Below are 17283 nucleotides of genomic sequence, written 5' to 3'. Positions count from 1 at the left end.
AAAATGTACGGACTACCGTTACCAAGATAAATCAATTGTAAAACATCACACTGAGGAGTTCCCGTGGTGGCGCAGTGGTTAACGAATCCGACTAGGAACCATGAGGTTGCGGGTTCGGTCCCTGCCCTTGCTCAGGGGGTTAAGGATCTGGCGTTGCCATGAGCTGTGGTGTAGGTTGCAGATGCGGCTCGGGTCCCGCGTTGCTGTGGCTCTGGTGTAGGCCGGTGGCTACAGCTCCGATTCAGCCCCTAGCCTGGGAACCTCCATATGCCGTGGGAGCGGCCCAAGAAATAGCAACAACAACAACAAAAAAGAAAGACAAAAGACAAAAAAAGACCAAAAAAAAAAAAAAAAAAGAAAAAAAAGAAAAAAAGAAAAAGAAAGAAAAAGCATTTTATGATGAAAGCCAAATTCAGGATAGCAGCTACTTTGTGGGTGGAGGGGGGAAATGCAATCAAGGAAACTTCAAATATATTATTTTTTAATGCTCTTTTTCCCCCCCTTTTTTATAAGGGCCACACCTGTGGAATACGGAAGTTCCCAGGCTAGGGGGCACATTGGAGCTACAGTTGCCACCTATACCACAGCAACACCAGATCCTTAACCCAATGAGCAAGACCAGGGATTGAACCCACATCCTCATGGATTCTAGTTGGGTTCATTACTGCTGAGCCATGATGGGAACTCCCAAATATATTGTTTAATGTATTATATAATATGTAATATATAAATTAGTAGATATGTGAAATATATATATTATATAATATATAGTATATTGTAAAATATTATTTCCCTTCTTTTTTTTTTCTTTTTATGGCTGCACCTGGAGCATCTGAAAGTTCCCAAGCTAGGGGTCAAATCAGAGCTGCAGCTGCACGTCTACACCACAGCCACAGCAACACCTGATCTGAACCACATCTATGACCTACACCTCAGCTCACCGCAATACCGGATCCTTAATCCACTAAGTGAGGCCAGGGATGTAATCCACATCCTCATGGATACTATGAGGAGTTCTTAAACCACTGAGCCACAAAGGGAACTCCTTGTTTTATTTATTAACCTTGGTGGTGGGTGCCCACAGTGGGACACTAGAGCCAGCTCTTACCAGCTCGTGAGAGCCAGTTGTTAAAATTTTATGAATTCTCCAAGCCAGTTGTTAAATATAGTCATTATATAAAAATTAAGTCATATAAACTCATAATTAAGCAAATGGTATTAAAAACAAAGGTAATAAATACTCCATCTCATCACTTCCTATATTTCACTATTATCTATTATGCTCTTGAGGTTGTCTACATCTATTGTACCTGATGGCAGAAATATTTTTTGTCTTTTTAGGGCTGCACCTGTGGCATATGGAGGTTCCCAGGCTAGGGGTTGAATCGGAGCTGTAGCCACTGGCCTACACTGCAGCCACAGCAACACCAGATCTGAGCCGCGTCTGCGACCTATACCACAGCTCAAGGCAACACCAGATCCTTAACCCTCTGAGTGAGGCCAGGAATTGAACCTGCTTCCTTATGGATGGTGGTCAGATTCACTTCTGCTGAGCTATGATGGGAACTCTGGAAATACTTTAAATGGTGTGCAACCATGCATCTCTTCCTAACCTCCTATTGGCAGCTTGACATTGGCCATGGTGGGAGTATTTACATCATGGAAACTAGCCAATGCATAAATCAGGTTACTATTTCGCTTTCTGGACAGTAGGTTGTGAACCATCTGCCAGCATACATTTTGGTACAGAGTTCTCATATGTCAGGATGCTGGGGCTTCTGGGTTCTATTTAATACTCCCTGGGAAACACTGTGTAAATTACTTCCCTTTCTGTGTTGTTCTCCCACCCCATCCCCTTTTGCTTCTCTATATGATTTTATAGGTCTAAATATTTCATAATACCACTAAGACAAAAGAAAATATTTCATTGTTTCTGTGCAATCAGAATGATTATAACAGTATATAACAAATACAATAGATTAGTTGTAATTATCTAATTATGCAATGCATTGTTTTATAATATATAATTCAAATGTAACATGGCCTATTTATTATTAATATCATTCCAGCAGATACTGCCTTCCCTACCTGAAGCCCTTGATGGGACACTGCCTACAGATAGAGCACTTGGTCTGATGCTTCACTTGTTCAGCAATGGTGACCCGATGCAGAACAGCCAGCCACACCATAGACTGGGGCTCCAAGTTGACCCATTCCAGGAACTGTGAAGCTTCAATAACTGGCTTCCCAGTGCTCTAGGGAAACAAGACCAATGGCAATATCTGAGGCCCAAAGTGTTTCATTCCTAGAATGACAGTCCTCTAGGGAGGTGGAGAAACAGCCAGTCCTGTTCTTCAGAAATGTCCACTTTCAACTGTGTCCTAGTTGGTCCTCCCCGAAGGAATTGGACCCTAGAAGCTCAGAGAACTCTCTGCCCTCTTATTCCAGCCCAACAAACTTCCCTACCCCTGAGTACTTCAGATCAAAACCCTAGTTCTTGTCCTCCCTTCTGCCCACCCTCCCTCCTTCCTTTCCTTTCCTCCCTCCCTTATTCCATACTCACAAAACGGAAGCAACTACGGACACTGGGCTCCACGTTGCTGCCGCCAAAGGCTGCTACTTCCCCCAGCTGACGGGGCACCTGAATGGCCTCATGAAGCAGGACACCAAGGTGGCGTTGGTCACACTGACTGCCTGAGTTGGCCACTTGGCTGAAGAGGTCTGCTGGTCCCACGGAAGTCATGGCCAACCCCGATCCACAAATGGCCAGAGAATGGTGAGAGGAGAAGGAGCAGAAAAAGAAGACAGGGAAAGAGCAAAGCACATCGACTTAACTAATGATGTTGGCAACTAGAATACCTAAAGGTCCATCCATTACCTCCTAGAAGCCCAGAAGTTCTAAAAAACAGCATTCTCTGGGTGCAAAGAGAAAAAAGTGAGAGAGACACAAGGAAGGAGAGTATCAGAAAGAGAGGGGAATCAAGGGGGGGAATACAGATGGCGAGCTGTGTGTGAGAGTAGTGTCAGACACAGATGTGACACTGCTGGGAAAAAAGATTCTTGAGAAGCGAGACGAAGGGGTGGGGGGTTCAATGGTGCCTGAATATGAGTCTCAGTTGGTCTGTCCTATCCCTTTCTGTTCATATAGCCCATGTAGTCTGATACTGCAGTAATCTCGTGGTTATCCGCACAAATGGAAAGAAACACTGTCATGGATAATCCAAAAAGAGGAGATAATTTGACACAGTCAATCATCGGAGAATTAGTTCTAAATGACTGTGGAACAGATTCTGGTATTTACATTTGAATATGGGCTACATCTGCCTTTGTGGGAACTTCCCCATCCCACCCCAACCTTAGAAAACCTCCTCCAGAAGTTCTTGCCTATCTGCTTCATACCTCACCAGGGCCCAGGAAATCAACAAAAGTAGAAGGCAGAGGGCCTGGGTTTTAGTTCTGGATCCATTATTGAGTAGCCGGTAAAACCTTGGGTAAGTCAGGAACCTCTCTATGCTGCAGTTTCCTTACTTGTAAATTGAGACTAAATCATCACTGTCTATCCCATCTCAAAGGACCATTGGGAGAAGTAAATTATGTCATAGCTAGGAACATGCTTTTTAAAGTCTTCTTCTTTGGAGAGTTTTCTTATACTGCTGTCATCCCTCTCCTGTGAGCTGATATAACACATATCCTCTGCCATTCAGATTATTCTAATTAGCACTCTAAAAAAATGCTTTCTGTGTACTTCTGTCTCCTCCTCTGGACTTGAAACCACTTGAGGCAGGGACCATGTCTAATTGGACCTTGTACTCACCACATTTAGCATAGCAGTCAGCACACATTAAGCACTTGACAACTAATGATGCTGCTGCAGAAAGATGCAAAATGTGTACAAAAGAGGGAGGATGAAGGAGATAGCAAAGGCTCTGTACACCAGAGAGGTTAACACCTACCAAATTACCTAATGTCCACCACCCAGACAATGGGAGTTATTGCACATAGCCTGCATTTTCACGGGGGTCAGTCTCCAGAAGAATATGTCACATGGCTTGAGCTTCAGACTGGGAGAGGGCTAAGCCTGATAGGCCACAGGGAAATGGAACTAGAAAGTCCAGGTCCTGGGGATCCCAGGATGCCAACTCAGATTGTCATCAAGTCATTACACCGGATCAGAAGAAACCAATGCCCTGGGAGGGACAGGGGGACTAATACCAGGCCTTAGACCCATCTTGGCCTTGGGCTGCTATGGATTCTTTGCAATAATCTGGACCAGGAAGCATTACAAGGTAGCCAGAGTAGCCCTCTGCTGAGTCATCAGACTGACCTTCTGTTTATCTTACCCCCTTCATCCTCCCACCACACCTCCTCCCTCCACCCAAACTTTGGAGTTATACTCACACTGCAGTTTTTCCTTCACTTCTGTGCCACACAGGCATGCAATGCCAGTCTTAAAGGACAATGCCCGCATCTTTCCACTGCGACCACTAGGTTTAAAAGAAGAGACTGACAACATGACTATCTGTAAAGGGTTAACATTTGGCAGTCATTTCCCTCACAGGGTTGAACCCGGCAGGGTTCTGTGACAACCATGTCCCAAGCTGAGCTGAGTCCAAGTCCACCATAGGAACAACCCCTTCCCGCTACACCCATTCCAGGCGCCCCACTGAATTTCCTCCTGGAGGCTGCTAAGACCTCAAGCCCCTACCTATCAAAAACATTCAGGAGCCAGTTGAGGCTCATGTCCACACAGAGTGGCACGTTGACCAGGATGCCTCTTTCTTCTTCCAGCCGTTCATATAAGGCAGTCAGGCAGTGGATGACCTCCACCACATCCATCACATGCTCACTGGCTTGCAGATCATGCTCATTGAAGATCTCCAGGGCTGTGGTTAGGGTTACCAGGTCCACTGGGAAATAAAGGAGAGAAGGAGAAAGTACAGCCAAAACTAGAACCTCAGGGACTAGACAAGGAGATCTGGCCACCAGCATCACCTAATTTGACTCAGTCTCCAGACTAACCATTTCTAAGTATGAAACAAGCTTGCTCTTTACCAAGACCCTCAACCAAAGCAGGGAGAAGGCAACAAAGGGCCCCCTAAATCAACTCAAAATGTTTCTAAACCGGGGAGTTCCTGTCGTGGCACAGTGGAAACGAATCCGACTAGGAACCATGAGGTTGCAGGTTTGATCCCTGGCCCTGCTCAGTGGGTTAAGGATCAAGTGTTGCCATGAGCTGTGGTGTAGGTCGGCGGCTACAGCTCTGATTAGACCCCTAACCTGGGAAGGTCCATATGCCATGGGTGCAGCCCTAAAAGGACAAAAGACAAACAAACAAACAAAAAAAAATGTTTCTAAACCTGTATGTTCTTTGACATCAGTTTCAAGAAGATGGTGGGATTTGGGTAAACTCCCAGGGTCAAATAACATGTTCAAGTTTTTCTGTCTTTACATGCTTTTCAACTGCAAATAGGTTTGTGAGCCTTAATCTCAGAACTTAGACACTGGTTATGAAGGCTCAGGTATGCCTAGGTAAATGTGATATATCTCAGGGGGACTTTTTAAAAAAATTTTTTTGTAGGGTTGCACCTGCAGCATATGGATATTCTTGGGCTAGGAGTTGAATAGGAGCTGCAGCTGCTTCCTACACCACAGCAATGGCAACACTGGATCTGAGCCACATTTGCAACCAAAGCTGCAGCTTGCAGCAACGCCGGATCCTTAATCCACTGAGCAAGGCCAGAGATTGAATCTGCATCCTCACAAAGACAACATCACACCCTTAACCTGTGGAGCCACAACAGGACCTCCTTATGAGGACTTTTTACTTATCAACCTAGCCAGATACATCTGAGCCAGGAAGAGTGAATGGACAATGTCTCTGATAAAAGACAGAAGGCATATTATATCTATAGACAGGTTATCCCCTAACCACTGACATTTGCTTTAATAGTTCTGCTGCTACGTCCAAAAATCCCAAGATGGTGAAAGAACACAAGCCTCCAGTGGCTCCAAACCATTTGCTGAGATACTTCATTTTTTTTATTATAGTTGATTTAAAACATTCTGCCAATTTCTGTGGTACAGCAAAGTGATTCAGTTATATATATACATATATATATATATATATATATATATATATATATATATATATTCTTTTTCTCACATTATCCTCCATCCTGTTCCATCACAAGTGATTGGATATAGTTCCCTGTGCTATACAGCAGGATCTCATTGCTTATCCACTCCAAATGCAACAGTTTGCATCTACTAATCCCAAACTCCCAGTCCATCCCACTCCCTCTCCTTCCCCCCTAGCAAACACAAGTATATCCTCCATGTCCATGATCTGTTTCTGTTTGAGATACTTCTTGCCATAAAACAGTTGCTTCATTATCCATGTTGGGCAGGGAAGAAGGGTCAAGGAACAGGAAAACTGTGGGGTAATTTGGAAACAAGTCTGGGGGTTGGGGAGAATAGAAGGGCCCTGGAAAGATCAGATGTCCACAGCCAGCATATCCTAGTGTTTGGAGAGTCCCTATCAAGCCAATCAACAACTCTGGCCAAGGGGGAATGAAAGTGAGAAACAGCCAACATATGAGGAAGATTAGGAGTGGGATGAAGTGCGACAGGAGACTTACGACGCAATGCCTTCTGGACTCTGCGGAGTTTCATGGCAGTGCGGTAAGCTGAGAACTTAATGTTGTTCAGATCAGCTGCAAAGAATAGAAAGAAATCCACTCAGATCAGGGAAATTCAAATTAAAACCACAACAAGATACCATGTTACAGCAAAATATAAAAGTCTGACAATAACAAGTGTCAGCACAGAAATGGATGAACGAGAATGGCTGGTGGAAGTGTAAACCGATACCATCACCTTGGAAAACACCTTGATATTACCTAGTAAAACTGAACATCCATATATTCTACAACCCAGCCAACTATATATCCTGGAGCAATGATTGTCACACTTTTTTTCACCAAGCAGCCCTGATTTTGTTAGCTCCAAATTAGAAAGGACCCAGATGTCCATCAACAGTGGAACGGATAAGGAAACTGTGGCATATACAATGGAACACTCCACAGCAATGAAAATGAATGAACATGCATATTGATCACATGCATCAACATGGGTAAAATTTACAACATAATAATGAGCCAGGGAGTTCCCGTCGTGGCGCAGTGGTTAATGAATCCGACTAAGAACCATGAGGTTGCGGGTTTGATCCCTGCCCTTGCTCAGTGGGTTAACGATCCGGCGTTGCTGTGAGCTGTGGTGTAGGTTGCAGACGCGGCTCGGATCCCGCGTTGCTGCGGCTCTGGTGTAGGCCATTGGCTAGAGCTCCGATTTGACCCCTAGCCTGGGAACGCCCATATGCCGCGGGGAGCGGCCCAAGAAATGGCAAAAAAAAAGACAAAAAAAAAAATAATGAGCCTCTTTTAGAAGCCAAAGATGAAGCACACAAGAGTCACACTCATCATCACCTGGATAGTGTCTTTCCAAGCAGATCTAGTTCACACCTATAAGCATGATGCCTTAATGTGATGGTAAAATCATTTAAGGGGAGTATAGAGCTTCCAGTTGAAGGAGATGCAGAGAGGAAAGGAAGGAAGGATGCTGGAAAAAGGACAAGGACTCACTTCTACCCTCACCTGCTTGTTGAATGGGATGCCCTTCTATTCTTTTTTTTTTTTTTTTTTTGGCTGCATCAGAGGCATGTGGAAGTTCCTAGACCAGGGATCAAACCCAAGCCACAGCAGTGACAATGCCAATTTCTCAACTGTTAGGCCACCAAGAAACTCCTTAATTTATTTCTTACTGAGATAACATTGGTTTGTAACATTATATGTTTCATGTGCACAATGTTTTATTTCTATTTCTGTATACACCACTGTGTGCTCACCACCAAAAACTTAATTTCCATTTGTCAACATACAGTTGATCCCCTTTACCCATTTCACCCTCCCCCATGCCTCCCTCTCTTATAATCACTACCCTGTTCTCATGAGTTTGTTTTTACTTGGTTTGTTCGTTTTTTTGTTTATCCATTTTTTTTTATATTCCACATATGAGTATTTGTCTTTCTCCATCTGACATATGTCACTTAGCACAATATCTTCAAGGTCCATCCGTGTTGTCACAAATGGCAATATTTCATCTTTTTTATGGCTGAGTAGTGTTCTATTGTGTGGTGTGTGTGTGTGTGTGTGTGTGTGTGTGTGTGTGTGTATCCAGCTATCCCACTTCTGGGTATTTACTCAAAGGATAAGCAAACACTAATTCAAAAAAGATATATGCACGCCTATGGTCATCACAGCATTATTTACAATAGCCAAGACATAAAAACAACCTAAATGCCTACTGACAGATGAATGGATAAAGGTTATGGTATGTATATAGTCAGAGATTTGCAGACTCATGGGGTGTTTTGTTGTTGTTCTTGTTTTCTCATCATTCCATTGTGATACTAAGAAACTAAGAAGCTTAATGAAAAATAAAATGCTTATGTTGTTATATAGACACACACACACACACACACACACACACACACACACACACACTCAAAGAGCCAACTGAATAGAATAGAATACTGCTGCCTTCTATTCTTATAGGTCAAAGGCAAGTGTATAGATCCCCACCCTATACAGGAACCTTGAATTCTTACCTAGGGTTTGGTATAATTCAGTCATCTTGGGATGGTCCCAGCATGTGGTCTGAGCCTGGTGACTACAAACAAAAGCATCAATAGCGCCAAGGTCCATACCACCCCCTGCTCCACATCCCCACACACACAAGTATATCACTCAGTGATAAGTTGTATGCAAGAAGCAGCAGGTCTGAGAGTGAACCCTGAAGATCCCAAAGCACAAGGTTCACCTTTACCCACGTAGAGTCTTGAGTTCTTGAGATGAGTAGGAGAAAACACTGGACTGGATGGAGGAATCCCCACAGAAACAGGATGAGAGTGATCGGTAGGAAAAAAAAAAAAAAAAGACAGGCGAAGGACAGGGGACAGGGTGGGCAGGTGACTGACCCGTTTCTGATTCAGATGCCCACTCACTTGATGTAGTAGGGAACTTTATTGGGTGAAATTGCTCTTTCCCAGGGCACTTGAACAGAGGCTGGTGAGAGAGAAAAGAAAGAGAAAGAAGCTGGCCACTAATGCTCTCCATGCCCCCAGTAACTCCTCTGTTCTATCCTCCCAGAGAAATAGCCCAAAAGGGGATGCCTGACTCTTATTGCCAGCTCTTAACAGCTGCCAAGAATGGGGCAAACATTTCTTTTTTTCTTTTTAGGGTCACACCTGCAGGATATGGAAGTTCCTAGGCTAGGGGTTGAATTGGAGCTGCAGCTGCCGGACTGTACCATAGCCACACCAGATCTCATTGCAGCCCAGGGCAACATCAGATCCTTAATCCACTGAGTGGGGCTAGGGATTGAACCTGCATCCTCACAAAGACCACATCGGGTTCTTAACCTGCTGAGCCATAACAGGAACTCTGGGGCAAACGCTTCTAATGAATGCGCTTCTCTCCCTGATGTTAGGGTGAGGGAAGGAGAAAAGTTTGTCACCAATACCCTTAAGTGCTAGAGACATGACAAAGGCATGAACAGGAATATCTGGCCTTGGCCATCCTGCTGGTCTTCTCCCTGAGCAGGCTGCCATTTTATATGTTCAGCTCAGGCAGCTGGTGTGCTGCTGTAGATATGAAGTGGGCCCTAATTTCTCATGGGGCTCAAAGCACTCCCCAGAGAAGGTCAAGTTTCTTAGTCCTGTGTGACAATGGGGCATGGGACTGCCCATTCCTCTCTGGTGAGGAACTATGGAAAAGGATTCCTCTCTTGGCTCCATGTTTTTAACCTCCAGATCTTCCAAGAGAAACTCAGTCATTGGCCTACCTCCCCATTGCAGTTTCCCTCGGTGTGAGAGCCCTCTGTGAGTACAGCTGCAGGCCAGTGATTATAATTCAATAGTTCTAATGCCATTAACATTTATTGGGTTCCTGTAGTTCCTGTCGTGGCACAGCAGAAACTAATCAGACTAGGAACCATGAGGTTACGGGTCTGATCCCTGGCCTCATTCAGTGGGTCAAGGATCCAGCGTCGCTGTGAGCTATAGGTCGCAGATGTGACTTGAATCTGATGTCACTGCGGCCATGGCATAGGCCGGCAGCTGTAGCTCCGATTGGACCCCTAGCCTGGGAACCTTCATATGCCTCAGCAAGAAAAGAAAAAAAAAAGAAAAAGAAAAAAGAAACATTTATTGGGTTCCTACTGTGTGCCAGATACACTGCTGAATGCTTTGTGTGCATATCGAATTTTTCTACCTGTACATTCCCACCATTTCCACTGCTACCACTCTGATCTGGGTCACCATCATTCCTTATCTCAAGTGTTGCAACCTGCTCTTACACTTGCCCCCAAGCACTGTGACTCTGTTGAAACATAAGTCAGATTATGTCATCCCTCTGCTCAAACCTCTATAATGGCTCTCCATTCCATTCAAAATAAAATCCCAAGTTCTTACCAGAGCCCTCTAGGCCCTCCATGTGCTGGCCTCCTGCTACTACTCTGACTTTGTTACTCACTTTTATACCAGCCTACTTGCAGTTTCTCAGGCATGACCCTGTCTTAGGATCCTAGAAACTGTTCCTTCTGCCTAGTCTGCTCTTCCCTCGGATATCCACATGGCTCATCCCCTCACCTCCTTGTGGTTTCCACTCAATTGCCACCCTCTCCGTGATGCCTCTTCTGATCACCCTATTCAAAATTGCAATGCATCTCCCATTAAGTCCAGCACCCCCTAATTCACGCCTCCACTGATTTACCTTTTTTCCATTGTACTTGTCACAAATTGACCATATATATATATAGGGCCTATACATGGTCAATATATATATGTGTGTGTGTGTGTGTACACACACACACACACACACATATATACAACTTATTTGTTTATGGTCTGGCTTCCTCCAGTAGAATGTAAGCTCCAAGTCCAAGGATTTTTTTGTCTGTTTCATCACTGATGAAACCCCAGTGCCTAGAATCATACCTGGCCCACAGCAGCCCATCAATAAATACTGTTAGAAAAATAAAATCATTTAATTCACATAACTCTATGAGCTAGATAACATTTCCCTCTTCTTTTTATATACAGGAAAATTGAGGTTCAGAAAAGTTAAGATATGTTTTTCAAGCTGGCACAGCTATAAAGTCAAGGAGCTGTGACTCAGATCTACCTCTCTTTGACTTAAGGCTTATCCTTCTAATCACTACACTGCTACTTTATCCTACTGATTCTTAGACTCCAAGGTATACTGGGCTCCCACCAGGCCCTCAAAGGACAACAGTAGACTCTCTTGGAAAGCGGCTGAGGTTCTACCAAGTGAAGTCCAGTTTTTAGAACATACAGGAGAGGAAGTGCTGTGACCCAGGCCCAAAGTCCCGGTGGGCATCCTGGAGCTGCTTAAGCCTCTCGCCAACTGACACCTATGGAAAAAACACACAGGAAGTCAGTGGATTCATTCCAGACATTTAGAGTGGGCTTTCCAGGTGCCTCAGGCAATCTTTGTGAATTCCCTCAGAGGCTGGCTCTTCTCCAGTTCCAGCTCCTCCCACCATTCACCCAACTCCTAGCCCTCCCATGGCACTTGCACAGGTCAGAGAGGAGCATCCTTAATTCCAGAGCAGAGTTACTCTCATCTGTCCCTGTCAACCCTGAGTGCCTACTCATAGACAAGCCCTTCTCAGATTTTTTTTTTACTTTAAAAAGAAAATTGTCATATATATATTAATTTTTACAACATTTGAAAGCATCTCATTCCAGAAAGGATATGAGATGAATCACTTCCTTCAGTTTAGAGGCTGAAAACCCTGTTTTTTGGCCCCAAATTCTCAACTCTCTTGCAACATAGATCCCATTTCAATGCCCCTTCCCTTCTTTTGGGCCTGGAGAAGTTCCCCACCAGCCTAGTTACACTGAGCCTTCCCCCTCACTCCAGCCTTCTCTCCTACCTGTAGCTGTTTCCACCGGATGTTGATCTGCTCCAGGGCTCGGGAATTCTCCATTGACAAATGCACATCAGATATGGCAAGCTGATGAGCCAGATCATTTACCAACTTCACTCCATCTTTCATGGGGGAGAATTCTTCTTTGAACAGCTGCAGAACCAGGACCCATGTCCCACAGCAGATAGACAAGTGGAAAGAGGAACCATGAGTCATTCATCGCAATTCCTCCCTCCTTACCCAGAGATTTGGTTTTAATAGCACACCCTCGGTTCTTACTTATTAGGGCAACCAGACTAAGGTGTGGGTGGCCGTTGTCCTTATCTCTTCCTTTTCTACTCTCAGAAAACACCAGAGAAACAGAAGACAGAAGAACAGAGGAAACTTCAGCTAAACTAGCCCCCAAATCCAGCACAGAAACTGGGAGAGACTCTGTTGAAGTCCAAGCCAACTATTGGGTCTCAGCAGCAAGAACACTGTCAGGGTCTGGGCGGAGGATCTGGTCTGGGGGTGCACTGTAACCAGGGGAGGGGCCCGTATACCTTAAGAGCCTGGATGTGCTCAGGGAGTGAATCAATGAAGAGATCCCCAATTGGCTCCCATGTGGCTCGGACACCCTCAGCCTGGGTCAGTGTTGTGCTTAATTCCTCCATTGCCCCTTGGATCTCCAACAGCTGCTCCAGAGTGCGTTCAATATGGCGGTGCTGGTCCACACAGCGGGCTGTTAGCTTCTCCCATAGTTCACTGGCCACGGTTGCCTGCTTCCACACAAAGCGGCTAAGATTCTGGATCCGCTGTCTTGGAGAGGTATCTGCAAGGGCAGGCAGAAGGTCAGGTCAAGCCAAACACAGAGGGGCAGCAGAAATACAGAGACAGACAGCCCTTTGTAAAGTCTGTGTGTGTGTGTGTGTGTGTGTGTGTGTGTGTGTGTGTGTGTGTGTATTTTGTTCTATGTGATTATATCACATGTGCAAGTTCATGGATCCACCACCACAATCAAGAGACCATATTGGTGGAGCTCCCATTGTGGCACAGCAGAAACGAATCTGACTAATAACCATGAGGTTGCAGGTTCATTCCCTGGTCTTGCTCAGTGGGTTAAGGATCTGGCGTTGCCGTGAGCCGTGGTGTAGGTCACAAAGGCAGCTCGGATCCTGTGTTGCTGTGACTGTGGTGTAGGCCAGAAGCTGTAGCTCTGATCCTGCCCCTAGCCTGGAAACTTCCATATGCCATGTGTTCAGCCCTAAAAAAAAAAAAAGACCATAGTGGTGTTTTCCACTTATTATAGCATGGAGATTTTCTCATATTCTTAAAAAATGGGCAAAGTAAAGAGTGAAATATTTTAAAATATTTTAAGAAGTATAGTGAGGCAAATCATCCAGAGTCTGATTCACATGATACTGGAATGCAATTTTGCCTTGGCATATGCTGCTCACTTCTTTCCAAAGAAGGAAGGCATGTTATGAAGACCTAGTACAAGAGGGGTTAGGGTGACTTGTCCAGCTTTTCCACCAAAGTTCCTAAGTTGTAGGTTTCCTCTTCCTCCTTTAGGCCTCCCTTCAGCAGTAGATAATTGTTCTGCTCTTTTGAGCTTTTCTATGAGGCCCACTGGGTAGTAAATTGAGTATTAGGTAAACTTGAGAGGGTCAACAGCATTGAGAAAGGGCTCCATTAAGGAAGGGTCCTTTCAAGATATTCTTGGCCAATCTCAGAGGGTTGAAGCCTCTTTCTGGAGAGGAGGGCTTCCTGGGCCACCACTCAGACCTAAGCACCATGAATCCCACCCTGCTGCCTTATTTAAACCTAGATCTACAGTGATCCGAGCTATCAAGGTATGGGGGCCAGAAGTCACCAGAGTGAGTATCAAAGAGCCACAATCAACTTTATTCTCAAATGTCATCACCTAAGTTTTTAGATTTTTTAAAAAGTTGTTTATTTGCTTGTTGATTACAGCAGTGTCACCTGCCTCTCTACGTTGGAACAAAGCAGTATGTTGGCCTTGTTTTTGTTTTTGATTTTTAGGGCCATATCCACAGCACAGGAAAGTTCCCAGTCTAGGGGTTGAATCAGAGCTGCAGCTGCCAGCCTGCACCACAGCCACAGCAACGCCATATCTGAGCCTCGACTACAACCTACACCACAGCTCACAGCAATACTGGATCCTTAACCCACTGAGTGGAGCCAGGGATTGAATCTGCATCCTCATGGATACTGGTCAGGTTCGCTTTTGCTGAGCCACAATGAGAACCCCCAAAGCAATATATTTTTTAAGAACATACTACTACTTTTTATTTACTGAGTCATATTAATGCATTTGAGTCTTTCGAGTTTTTCATTCATTTGTTTTGCTTTTTCATGACTCATTAGATGGTCACACATGATGATCCAGAGAGCCACATCCAGCTTTGGGGCACACATTCATCTCCCCTGCTCCAGGCTCTGTTCTCTTTGCTTTTTCTTATCGTGTGAATCTGGCACCCTTCCAACTTTGAACTCCTAGGAGAAAATTATCCTCCTAGATAACGGCCGATAAATTGAGTCTGGAGAGGGCAGGAAGTGCTGAACGGCTCATAGCTTGAGAAGAAGATAAAAGAGAGGAAGACCACCAACCTTTGCTCTCAGAACGAGGCTCCTCCAATTCTTCAAATGGGTGCTGGGACAGGAAGGCTTGAGCTGACTCCAGCACAGAGTAGATGTAGGGGCCCCGAGACTTGACATCTTCCATAAAGGCCTGTGAAGTTTAGCAGCATGGTCAATAGGGAAGTAGAGTCTTTCAATTCCATCCTGCAATTGACAACCTTTCTTCTCCTAAGTGCAAATTGATCTTTAGCATGATTCTGTACCTTTGGGCATTCAAACTAAAAGAAGAGCAGTCCTCTCTATAGGCAGAAGGGTAACCTTCTGACACTGGAAAGTCTATTTATTCTGAAGTGGGTCTGTCTGTGCCATGAGGTAAAGAAAAATGCAAGGATTTGGGGCTAGGAATCTTGGTTCTCTGGACGATCAGAAAATCCTCTGTAAGGGGCTTAGAGAAATCAAAACCAGTATGGGCAAGATTTATATGGAAATTTTAATTGCATTTTTGTTGAAATAGACACCAAGAATAGTACCCAAATCAAATGTTACATTTGACGAATTTCCATAAAGTGATTCCATGTCTGCAACCAGTACTGAGATGAAGAAACAGAACTCTACCAGCATTCCAGTGTCACATCGCCTAAATATCACTTCTTCTAGTGCATTGTGTATTCATTTTAAGAAACATCTGTTGTCTTTTGCTGATTATAGGCATAATATATGTCACAGAAGTCTTAGACATTTTAGAAAACTCTGAAGACGAAAATGAAAAAGAACTCTAATTTTATCACTCGGAGTTAACCATTGTGAAGATTTTGATATAGTTCTTATGTTTGTAGATGTGTGTATACATGCACACATCTATACTGATTTTATTCAAATGAGATCCACCTGTATATAGTCTTATATCCTGTGTTTTTTTCATTCAATATTACATTATGTTCATTTTCCCATGTCCCCATTAAAAATCAGGGTAAGATTTTAAGGGAGGCCAATATTTGATGGAAAGAAGAGAGGGTAAAGATTTGATTTGTTCTCTGGAGTACTACCCCCAGACCAGCAGGGTTGCATATGGGTTCCTGTGACTTTATTTGTCTAAGCAGAGATTGGGTATCTGTCTGTTGGGGTGTTGCACAAGAACACCCTTCCTGGAGTTTCCCTTGTGGCTTAGCGGTAATGAACCCAACTAGTATCCATGAGGATGCAGGTACGATCCCTGGCCCCACTTAGTGGGTTAAGGATCCAGCGTTGCCATGAGCTGCGTTTTAGGTTGCAGACGTGACTTGGATCTGGCATTGCTGTGGCTGTGGCACAGGCTAGCAGCTTGCAGCTCCAATTTGACCTCTGGCCCGGGAACTTCCATATGCCATAGGTGTGGCCCTAAAAAGACAAAAAAAAAAAAAAAACCTTTTCCCAATGGAGAGGCTACACACCACAGCTTCCTCCATAACTCAAACCTACCGCGTGTGTCTCCTTCTCCTGTTGCACCAGGATCACATCCCCTTGTAGAGGCAGCTGAGCTGACAGTTCTTCATCCTTTTGGCTGAGCCAGTCAATAATCTCTTGGAGAGGAATCTGAAGCTTTCCACTGTGGTCTGAGAAGGCCTCTAGGCGGGCACTGCACACAATGGTAAGACAGTGATTTTCAATCCTTTTATTAAGGTGGCAAAACTTTCTTCCCCCAACAAATATGTAGGTGGAAACTTAATCCATAAGCAGATGAAATAGATGCTGCTCTGGTGGAAGCGGGAGAATCCCTGGAGCCCTCCCTCTGGCCCAACCACAGAGGCTCCTCAGGCACCTCAGCAAGGAGCATGGTACTAAAAAACTTGGCGGACATCAGCTAATCCAGTTGCATGCCCAACATCAGGCTGGGAAAGGGAGCAAACTGAACTAAGCAAAGGCATTAGAGGTGACAGCTGTCTGGTTGCCCTCCTGTCCTGGAGGAACTCAAGTCATGCCAAACTGCTCATCCACAGAGGCTTCTCAGAGTCTGCCCTCTGAGCAGAGGGCAGATGCAGTAGGTGTAAAGGGCACGTCAGGTGGCTGAGTGTGGGCACACATGTGTGTGAGGTTGCATACAAATATAAGCAGCCCAGGGGTCCCAAAGGATGATGGGAACATAAGCTAGAAGTTTGACATACAGAAAAACGTGTACCGCATAATCATCTCAGTCTGCCTTCCCCTACAAATGAGCCATGAGCTGAGGTCCAAGTGTTAGGAAGCCAGAAGCCAGCCCAGGCTGTGTGAAGCCATCCCCTTAGCCAACAGGTAACTGACCATTGCCTCCCTACCACCTGGACCAAGCGGTCTAACTACACTTTTGCTTCCATTAATTCTCAGAGCAGCCTGGTGAGGTAGGCACTGCTATTGCCCAGAGAGGTTAAGGAATTTGCCCAAGGTGACACAGTTAAGTGTATGATTTGAACTCGGGTTTGCCTGATTCCAGAGCCTGCATTCTTTCAACTCGTCCACAATGTCTCATCCCTGTCAGAGCCTATTGGAAGCCAGGAGTTTAGTCTTTGATGACAGGAAGTGGAGAAGAAAGCCCTGTGTGTGTGTGTGTGTGTGTGTGTGTGTGTGTGTGTGTGTGTGTGTGTAGGTAGGGTGCTATAGAGAAGGGTGGAGGAAAGATGAACAACTGATATAGAAATTACCCTCAAGCTCTTACCTTAGTTTGGGGAGGTGTGGGTGGAT

The 17283-nt window shown here is 44.8% G+C and overlaps 1 protein-coding gene across 5 annotated transcripts in view; it reads right to left on the bottom strand.

The window, feature by feature from the left end:
* Positions 1-17283, bottom strand: part of DRP2 (dystrophin related protein 2) — a 53989-nt gene that overhangs the window by 15023 nt on the left and 21683 nt on the right. For all 5 annotated transcript variants that reach the window (XM_005673764.3, XM_013986299.2, XM_005673763.3 and 2 more), the window contains 12 exons: positions 16048-16204; positions 14620-14740; positions 12552-12820; positions 12016-12162; positions 11412-11490; positions 9062-9122; positions 8666-8727; positions 6639-6713; positions 4706-4907; positions 4399-4484; positions 2564-2721; positions 2089-2255 (listed from right to left, as the gene is read on the bottom strand). In XM_005673764.3, the coding sequence (XP_005673821.1) occupies positions 2089-2255; positions 2564-2721; positions 4399-4484; positions 4706-4907; positions 6639-6713; positions 8666-8727; positions 9062-9122; positions 11412-11490; positions 12016-12162; positions 12552-12820; positions 14620-14740; positions 16048-16204 (1584 nt within the window). The remainder of the gene's footprint in view (positions 1-2088; positions 2256-2563; positions 2722-4398; positions 4485-4705; positions 4908-6638; positions 6714-8665; positions 8728-9061; positions 9123-11411; positions 11491-12015; positions 12163-12551; positions 12821-14619; positions 14741-16047; positions 16205-17283) is intronic.

Source organism: Sus scrofa, chromosome X, assembly GCF_000003025.6.
Source record: "Sus scrofa isolate TJ Tabasco breed Duroc chromosome X, Sscrofa11.1, whole genome shotgun sequence".
In the NCBI taxonomy this organism is placed as follows: Eukaryota; Metazoa; Chordata; class Mammalia; order Artiodactyla; family Suidae; genus Sus; species Sus scrofa.
This window is presented reverse-complemented; position numbering and strand designations above follow the sequence as displayed.